Below are 10,422 nucleotides of genomic sequence, written 5' to 3'. Positions count from 1 at the left end.
GTGTTTACAAAACCGAAGCAGTGCGTTATAAAGACTTACTTTACAAAATGTCCTGTTTCGACCTTTATAATTACATGTTCTTGTTAAGAAACCTATAAAAATATAAAATCAGCCTCATCAGAATCTTTTTAATCAGCTGAGAGCAAAACAGGAATAACAAACTAAACTATTTTACTAAAGGAAAAACATAACAAGGATACCAGTGAGGATGCTCAGAGAAGCAGAGTTGTGACTGTTGATTCAACTTGTTGGTAGTTTGTGAGGCTGTAGTTGAACCTGCTAACAGACTCTGCAGCATCTGGACTGCATGCCGATGAGTTTCTGTGGATCTGTTGACAGAGCGGATGAAGCAGCTCTGTGACACAAACCGAGACTTCATCACTTTAAATCCCTGAAACCCCCGCCTGTTTCAGACAGCCGGACGCTGAGAGACGCTGTGGTGATCCAGATGTTGCTTCACAGATTCCTCTCTCAGCAGAGGGAAAAACTAAAAACCTCAGCAGTCAGTCTCCATCACCGTCAGCCCTCCCTTCACATCAGCATGCCGCAGCTTTATGTACAAGGATATAAATCTGTTCTGTTTTTGGTTCAGAGACCTCTAGAAAGATTTCCATCGGATGGCAGACAGGATGGTGTGGATGAAGTAGAGGAAGGTCGCCACGTACGAGAAGACCTGAAGAGACAAAGAGAACATCAGTGGAATGAAAGGAGTCATCCTCCACCATTAATATACAGGATTATCCAGAATAATCTGCCCAGTGGAGTCTCAGCCCCACACCAGCTGTTAAGCATGTTTTCACCCACAGGGCGCTGCAGGGACGACACATTTAGGAAGTTAGCATTGCCCTGGTTCCCTTGAAGAAATAAAACTTACAAATGAACACCACTTTCATGATTTTGAAAGGCTGGACTGTCCAGCGTGAAGATGTTTAGTACTTTTATTTAGCCAATGGTTAGCAACCGCCTTTTTTTAAGATATGTAAAAGCTTCAAAGAATTGGCGAGTGGGGTACTTACTGACGTTTTGTTTGGAAAAGAGGAAAAGATTTTGTATGAGACTTAAGCTTGGTGGTGGTGACGCTGAAGTCATGTGACCGTGGTGAAGGTCGTTTATAGTAACGTTAGCTTTTTACTTCCGCCAATTGCATTTGCGCTTCAAAAACCATAAAGGTGGTCATTTGGGAAGACTATCTTCTGAACTAAATGTTTGTATCATAAACTTTTTTCTGCAATAATCCAAAATCCTTTTTGTCGAGGGAACCAGGACCTGCAGCAGGTCTGTGGTCCTGAAGGTTCTCTAAGTGCTTCTCTTTCGTTGATTTGGACGAGATCATCCTCTCTGCAGTTCATTAACATCAACAGCCTGACTCACCACTGCTGAGATGTCCAGCTTGTAGTTTCGGGAGTCGATCTCATTCTTCATTTCCAGGGTCACTTTGGCCAAAGCCACTGAAGCACTGAGGTAGAAGAAGGCTGCGATGCCGTGGTACGCAACGTCCTGAGCGACGAGAAAGAGAAAAGAAGAGCTTGAGAAAGTCTCTATGATGACATCTCACTCACAGCGATGTGAAGTGTCTGCTCTGGCACTGATTCAAAACACACACAAACACTGTTACGCAAACCTTTTTAAAAAAGTAAAGGTGTGTCATGGTGTCACACATTTCTTTGTTTAGTTCGGTTTTAATAACAGAGGAAATCATTTTTATCTTTATTCTGATACAAAAGGAAAACGTCATTCAGCTTTTTTTGTGTTGGTGACGAAGCTGTGTGGAAATATCTCCACTTAAAATAAAACCGCACTGATAGTTAGCAGCCAAAATGCAGCACACTGACATCAGACTCAAACCTAGAAGACCAACAGGAAGCAAAGAAAAGAGAGATTTGGTGATTCTTTGCATAAAAGAGTCTCAAATCTCAAATGTCAGAAAGTTCTCGAAAGCACCAAGAGGAGAAATGTCCAGAGCTGCTGACAAATCAATGCAACGTAACAGCTACAGCAGAGTGAACCACACGTTGACTGTGGGGGGATTTGAACGATTTCGTTTCAATTTTGATTCTAATAAAGTTTATTCAAACAATAAACTGCGTCTCAACGTTGACAAAAATATAAACGCAGCAATACTTTGTGCAGCTCTGATAAAAAACGGAAAAACAACCATTTGGATCCGGAGCTGAAGTCTCGTTAGAGATGGCCGTCAGACACCACACAATATTTCTGCAGCTATATTAGAGAAAGCTCACTACAGTTCTTAGCGGATCTTTGGACGGCAGCCATGTAATGAACAAGACATGACAAGCAATCAAACGTTTTAAGGTCTAAACCACGCTTTCCCTCCAACTGAAACGGATGGAGGGAATTGATGAGAAGGAATGAAGGTTGCAGGATTTTAGCTAAAACAGCAGAAAGTCAAAGTTTAAAATGTGTGGAGGACTTACTACTGTAGCCCAGGTGCCTCTGTTGTGATGCACCCCGCAGGCGAACACCACCACCCAGATAAAAGTCATGGTGAAGCAGAAGACGGAGACGAACATGACCCAGCCCTGAGGGTTCGCCGGCACCACCAGCGTGCACGCCACCAGGATCCACACCAGACCACCGAAGATCTGCAGGAACACCAGAGACACGTGAGAGGTGACACAGCTGACTATCACTTGTTTCACTTCAGCGATGTGAAACAGTTTGACAGTCCAACAAACCAAAACTCAAAGAAATGTAATTGAAAGGAAACAGAGAAAGTCTGAGATGCTGGAGAAGAGATGTTTTGAATAATTGATTAATCAACTTAGTGCTTAGGTTAGGTTTAAATCCTGTTCTCTCGGTCTGACTGAAACTGAATCTGAACTATTTTACTCCCTTTATGTTCGTTTCTTTGCAAATCTTTAAACAGTTGACATTCAACAAAACCTTTCCACCTCCCACTCTGTCTGAGAAGATTGTTATATCTTGTTAGCTAACAAGCTACGATCTAATGCCTCCTGCAGTCATCTGCTTTAGTTGACAGCAGAGCTCGGACTTTGAGTTCAGGACTAGAGATGCTGTGTTCAGTCACTGACACCGACAAGTTGTTGGTTAACAAATAGCTCCGACGCTAACCGCTGCTAAAACCACACTGTCTCCTTTTCATATGTACATATCTACCACCTGATCAATAAACCTCAAACAACATCTAAACGAGACGGAAGTTCTCTTTTGATGGCGCTGGACTAAATTTCCCACTGCTTCCAGTCTTTGCGCTAAGCTAGGCTAAAGCTAGCCTTTGTTTCATGCACACGGCACCACAGCTGAAAAGCGCGCTTTAAAAAGAGTTTAGCCCCATCTTTGTAGCAGATTCTGTAATTTAGTTAAAGGAGCAGTGTGTATGATGTAGTGACGTAGGTTGCAGATTGCTGAGCTTGTTTGGTTTGTCCATTCTGGGCTACTGTAGAAACATGGCGGTGCAACATGGCGGACACCCTCCCTATATAAATATAAAGGGCTCATTCTAAGCAAACGAAAACACAACGATTCTTAGTTTCAGGTGATTATACACTAATAAAAAACATAGTTGTGAATATTATATTCCATTTCTGCCTATAAATCTCCATAAAAATCCAACACAGTGATACTTTAAGTCTTTGGTAGCTGATGTGTTTCCATTATTCTGTCTACCCTGTATTTCCAGCACAGGGCGTCGCTGCCATCATTCACTCTACACTTGTGATGATTGACAGGCTGCATTATTCATGTGGCTCCACCAGACTCCACCTGCTCACAACCTGTTTCTGTGTGTGTGTGTGTGTGTGTGTGTGTGTGTGTGTGTGTGTGTGTGTGTGTGTGTGTGTGTGTGTGTGTGTGTTAATGCATGACTTAATGTAAAAATGGCAGCAGCATTCCTTCTCTGTCTCAACTGCTGACGCTTCCTGACGTCAAATCTGCGTTTCTATCTTTCCGTATCAGCTCTTATTTTCTTTCCATCTCTCCTCCGTCATGCAGCTTCATTGTAGGACTAATATCTGTTCCATCTAATGTGATCCCCTGACCCCTCCACCTCCTTTCATACTTCTTTTGTTTTTGCAATATTGCAGATGTAGGAATGAAGATTATTCTGCTTCTAATCTCGGAAGCCATCGTCCAACGGTCAGAAGACGATAAGCCTCTGGGTGAAACGTGTAGCCAGTGGATCAAACTCTTCTTTTGTTCGGCGGACATTGTTTAAATCTGATTAGCAATTTCATACGTGAGAATGGAGTTGGAGTTGAGATACGATGCACGCGATCAAATTGTTTCACAAGTAGCCAGTTTACACTCAGTTAACAGTTCATTTTCTTTTGCATTTCAGTGTTTACCTGCAATCATAGCCCGCTCAAACGTGATTGGTTAATACTACTCGGACTATAAACGTAAACTATTCCTTTCGTGCAAAGTTGAAGTGATTTAGTTTGTGAATGAGTTAACAGCTTCAGGCCAGATGGTCAGACCAGTGTACAGTACTTGCGTCCTTTAAAGTACATTTCTGAATCATAGGTGAAAATCAAAAATGTTATGTTTGTTTGGATCATAAAGGAAAATATCGACCTGTTTGCAAACATTACAGATGAAATCAAACATTTAAAGGCATTAGAATCCATAAAGCTGTTGCCTTTTCGTGTTCTTGTCATTGTTTGTGATTGTTTCTGTAATACAAATGAACAGAATGGCAATATCGCTTCCAAATATTTAAACTTTTTAGTATCAGAAACAGGGTAAAGGTGATACTAGGGGGGACCATGGAAACACTGATTACAATGACAGAAACAGTCCAAATCACTAAAGCTCTGCACGTTCAGACTCTTAATATTCTTTAATATTATATTTATATAATATTCACTGTCTGAGTTCACAGGAGCAGCCTTGCATCATTGTTCAGAGAGACAACCCTGCACAGAGCGACATTGTGAAATACTCTAATAAGAATATTAACCTGCAAAACAAAGAGTTAAAATGTATTGTGGTTAAACCAGGAACATAAATGTGATGAAATCCATTGCTCTCAGTGCAGTTTCTGGTTTCTTGTTTAGGGAAATAAAAACAGCACAACCACAATCTGAATGTGTGTTTGATTTGAAAGGAGTGAAGTCATTTTAAATAAGATTTTAGGATGTTAACATGTTTTCTCTGTAGAGTGAAAAGCAGCAGGAGATGTAAATAAACATGTTCATCAGTCAGTCAGTCTCCACACAACTAACGAGCGACACGTTTACCTACTTCTTTTAACTATCGACAGTTTTCAGTCTTTACTCATTCAAACTCGGTTACAGGGGATGTTTCCATCCGTGCGTAAAAGTGACCGCACCGCGCGCACGGCTGACCGAATACAGACGGACAGAAGTTCTCATATAAAGATGATTTTAAATCTTTCAGCTGCTGTTTCTTACCAGTTCAGGCAGGTAGAGGATGTCGGGGATGGTGGTTACATATTCCAATCCCGCTGGGGAGGTTCCCCATAGTGGCAGTGTTGGAGGCCATCATGATACTGCTGCTGCTGCTGCTGCTGTTGCTGCTGCTCGGACTGACGCGGGGCTCAGAGCTGCTGAGGTTTAAACCAAGTGGAGCCGACTGGAAAAACCGGAATCCCCATCAGCCGTGCGGAGACACGCCCGGCGGCCCGCACACACCGGAGGAGCTGCCCAGAGAGACCGTGAGCCCGCTGAGCTCCGCTGGGGGTTCAGTGTGAAGGATGGCGGTTCAACCGGAGACTTCTCAATGTTTAACCAGCATTAATTATTTATCATCATGACAAGCTGCAGCAGCTCTGCACAACAACAACAGTAATAAGACTAATAATGTCAGTGATTATGTTTTTATTGTGTATTTCTTTATTGTAGATATTATGTCATTCAGAATATAATAACAAATGTGATTAATTAATTAATAATAATAATAATAATAATAACTTGTTTTTAATTGCATCAGGCCATGAAATGGAAGTTATCAGATGTTTTCACTACAACTAATGCTTCAGAAGGGGCAAACTGCTCCCACCAGTATGTGAGGAGAACATATCCAACATTATTCTATAGTCAAACTTTGACTAAAGTTTAGGCACCTAAAAGGAAATATTTCATAGTTTTGGGTCGTCCTATGTCTACTTTTGTGAGGTAACGTAACCATAGATTCTATGAAGTCACCATGAAGTCACCCATTGGTTTGTGGCCTCAAGTTTGGTGTTCTGGCCGCCGCCATCTTGTTTTATGCAACCAGAAGTGGCACGAGAGGTTGGATTTGTACAACAGAACAAGAGATTTTTAGGCGACCAAAATGTTACATTTAACTTTCATGAACTGAAAACACACTCGGAAAGGTTTAAAGTCCGAGTGCATTCAAACCAGACAACCTGTAGTAGAGACCTGTCAATCACAAGGTAGCCCCGCCCTAAAGAATACCATGCTGGCTAACATCGCTTTTTCAGCCGTGTGCAATGCTAACATCTGAATGGCACACTTTACAAAAAGCACGAGTTTGTCCGACTCTGCTTTTAATAATAAGGGAAGGTCTCCTCCCATTTGGTACTCGCATAAAGTTTTAACTTGTTTGGCAGGTACAACTGCGTCTCCATCTATCTCCCGTTCACTGTGACTCTCATCCATCACTTTTCGTCTTCTTCTTCTTCTGTGTTATTGTTCCTGTTTTCTTCTTCTGTGTGTTTACTGGCGGATAACGTTTTTCAGCTCATGTTAAACATAATACTGCCACCTGCTCTACCAGATGCCACTGTACACTTTTTTAAATTAGGCCTCTTTTTTTTTGAAAGGTTAAAAATATGGGATAATCCTGGGAAAAACGGGAGGGTTGACAGGTATGCCCTGCTTCATTGTCTATTTTACTCTAAATGGGACCATCATTTATAAAATTAACATCATGCTTCATTAAACAAGACTTGAAACTAGCGATTGAGACGATAAACTTGCCAGGAAAATGTTTACTGAGGTAATCAATAAAGTTAGAAGTCGGGTCATTTCTCATAGACTTCTATACAATCTGACTTTTTTTGCAACCAGTGGATATTAGGGAGAATGCAACTTTAAGCCTGAACCCAACGTAACTTCGCGTGAATTAAGTTTGTCCCGTCACTTTGCTTACGTAGGCAGTTAAAGCAACTCAACATTGAATTTTGGTTTCCTGCGGGACACAAACTCCAGTCTCCTGGCTGAAAGTCGTGTATTTTGTTTGACCCGTCCATCCTCCCTCCGCTCCCAACCAGGAGGAGTTCCCAAAATGTCCAACTTCTTATGCTCTGTTTCATCATGAGCCAGTTTATTACGCGTTTAACTGAAATATAAGATAACTTGACATTTTCTATGAGGTAACATCTGATGTCAGGTCTGTTTGTGTCCCTGCAGCCTCTTCACGCCTCACACTGTAACAACAGATCCATGGAAACAACAAGCATCTTATTTGGCAGGCGAGCTGCTGGACTAACACCTCAGATAATCGCCGAGCTGGATCTGGTTTCCTGCCGCTGTCATGCGATCCTCGTGCCCGGAAAACCTACTCCTGATGGCGACAACACTCTGTGTACACGAGTCAGAGGGGACGAGGAAAAACTTGGTCCACACAGGAACCAGAACTCCTCTGCTGGTGGTGGTTACAGTGTACCTTCTAGCATTGACATTGTTAGCATGCTAATGTTAGCATTTGGTCCTAAGCATCACTTTGTCCCAGTACAGTCTGCTAATGTAGTTAAAGGAACTAAAGTGGTGTTAAAATGATATTAAGATAAGTTGTTGACGAGAAATACAACAATAAATGTTTTTAAATATGGGTCAGAGGCTTTATGGGCTCAGCTTCCAGCTTCCAGAGTGATGCAACCGGAGCTGAAATTCCTCCATCTCCCTTCTATTGTCCTGCTGAAGGTGTTGTCAGGTAACAACACTGCTATCTAATCTCCAGCTCCATCAGCAGAGCCTGAGCACAGCGCTGAATACTTTATAATAAAGATGATAAATATACTGTCCTGGATCCAGTGGTGGACAGTAACTAAGTACATTTAATCAAATCAAATCAAATTTATGTATATAGCCCAATATCACAAATTATACATTTGTCTCAGTGTGCTTTACAGACTGTACAGGTTACGACACCCTCTGTCCTTAGACCCTCTGTCCTTAGACCCTCTGTCCGCACCTCTGTCCTTAGACCCTCTGTCCTTAGACCCTCTGTCCTTAGACCCTCTCGCATCGCACAAGGAAAACTTCCTAAAAGAAACCCATAATTAAAGTGGGAAAAATGGAAGAAACCTCAGGGAGAGACTGAGGAGGGATCCCTCTCCCAGGACGGACAGACGTGCAATAGATGTCGTGTTGTACAGGATAAACAACATAGTACAAATACAACATTTGACAGAAATGATGTTGTGTTGAAAAAGAGAAAGTTTATTTTATTATTTATTTATTTTTTATTTATTTAGATAACAGATAAATAATACAAAATATAACAAACAAATAATGTTTCATGTATTATCATTATTATTATTATTATTATTATTATTATTAATAAAATAAACCATATTGATCCATTGGTGAAATTCATAAGCTACATATGTATACAGTAACACCTCTACCAGCTGCAACAATAATTATAATCCAATAATATAACATATTGTTCTGAGTAGAGTGAGTACTTTTACTTTTGTACATTTTGATGCTCATACTTTTATACTTTTAAATAAGTAAAATGCTTAATGCAGGATTTATTACCTCTGCTTGGATCAATAACTAAACCTGGTTACTCGTTTGTTGTGTTAAATAATGGTCATTTCTTTGGGTGAAGTGTTCCTTTAATATACCTGAACAAACATGACCACTTCTTCACAGTTGGTGAATTTCCTGATGAAGTTGTTTTGGTGACTCAGCAGTCTGGACTTAAAGGAGGTTTTAGTTCACAGTTAGCAGTAAACCGACCTGACAGGTATCTGGCAGGTGTGTCCAGGTGGAAGGTGACAAAGCCTGACGGGCTCGTCTCGGCCTGGCATGGCTCAATAAGGAAACTGTCAGTGTGTCTCGCTGCTGTTGGAAGAGAGATGAGTGATGTGAGAGGTTTGGATCATTATAAACACGTACTTGTAACTATAATTTGCAGGTCAATGAGATGACAGGTTTAGAGTTTTGAGGAGAATCCAGCCGAACAGGTTTGTCTTCATGCCACATAAAACACCAAACGACATGAAGACTGCGGAACCAGTTTTACCTGCTTATGGTGGTCAGTGGGTAAGAGGTATCTCCTTTAAACAAAATAATAAAATATGTATTTAAATGTTAACATTCATATTCGGAATCTATTTAGACAATAGAAGATAATGATTTATCTTGAAGTGTTCAGCTGACATCTGCCGGTCTTCCTTTTAATGTTCAGACAAAACGTTTCATTAATCTGCAAGAAAAATAAATCATTTATAATATCAATAAATCAATCGTGTTTCTTTTGTCATTTTTATGGAAACCTTGTCAGAGTTTGTCAAGTAAGTTTGAAAGCCTGGAAGAAAAGAGAAACGCTAAACATTGCATTTCATTTCCAGCAAAAACATTTCTATGAGTGATTCAATGGATTGTTACGTATTATTGTGTTTTTAATGGATGATCTGCAACGTTTGCGGGACTTTTAAAGAAAAGCCTTAAAATGTATCACTTGGTTTTTAAGCTTTTAATAAGAATGTAATTGTTTTACATTATTTTATTTATTCTTTTATTGTATTTAAGTTGTAAAATGTTATACTATTTTATTGTTATTTCATTAAAAGCTTATTTTATTGTATTTAAATTCTTTAATTGTATTCTATTTTATAGTTTTTTAATTTATCTGGTTTTGTATTTCCTGCTGTTTTATTATAACTTTTAATTCTACTTTATCAAATTATTATTATTGTATTTTTCTCGCGTGCAGTCATCTCAAATAGTCAAATTGTTGAATTGTTTTTGTCTTCTGTCTTATTTTCTGCTCGTCAGTCGTCTGTGAAGCACTCTGAACTGCACTAACCTGCATGAAAGGTGCGATACTTCTGTCATATGAGTACATTGTTTTACCTCCACGAGGGACTTTCTGATGCTACCTCAACTCACTCTCCCAGCAGATGTCAGGGTTTCATCTCATGTCATACTCCACCCAAGGCTCTGATGATGGTGCTTGTAATTAAAAACTCCCACTCTCACGTGACTGGATAACCCAGAGTTCATGGAGCCAGCTGATAATAACAGGTGATCCGGATCAATGATGTTACAGTCAGTGACGCAGCCAGGCGACGTTGAGCATGCTTCATGATGCATTGTTTTTGCTTGAAGCGTTTCTCAAACAATAAATTGCTTCGATTATCAATCGACTGATCCTTTCCGCTCTCTCAGATGTTCATTGATTGACAGGTGTCAGAATATCACATCTGAGCAATGATCTGAAGGATGTTTGATGTGTTTG

At 40.3% G+C, this 10,422-nt stretch overlaps 1 protein-coding gene and 1 pseudogene across 1 annotated transcript; both read right to left on the bottom strand.

The window, feature by feature from the left end:
- On the bottom strand, positions 1-5,484 carry LOC115006636 (myelin and lymphocyte protein-like). Its single transcript, XM_029428956.1, is given in 5 exon segments — positions 1-673; positions 1,372-1,497; positions 2,436-2,603; positions 5,394-5,432; positions 5,434-5,484. Coding segments are annotated over 5 exon segments (459 nt in total). The 3' UTR covers positions 1-598.
- A 1,949-nt stretch (positions 5,485-7,433) lies between these two features.
- Positions 7,434-10,422, bottom strand: part of LOC115007015 (homeobox protein unc-4 homolog) — a 6,811-nt pseudogene continuing 3,822 nt past the window's right edge.

Source organism: Cottoperca gobio, chromosome 1 (assembly GCF_900634415.1).
Source record: "Cottoperca gobio chromosome 1, fCotGob3.1, whole genome shotgun sequence".
Classification (NCBI taxonomy): domain Eukaryota; kingdom Metazoa; phylum Chordata; class Actinopteri; order Perciformes; family Bovichtidae; genus Cottoperca; species Cottoperca gobio.
This window is presented reverse-complemented; position numbering and strand designations above follow the sequence as displayed.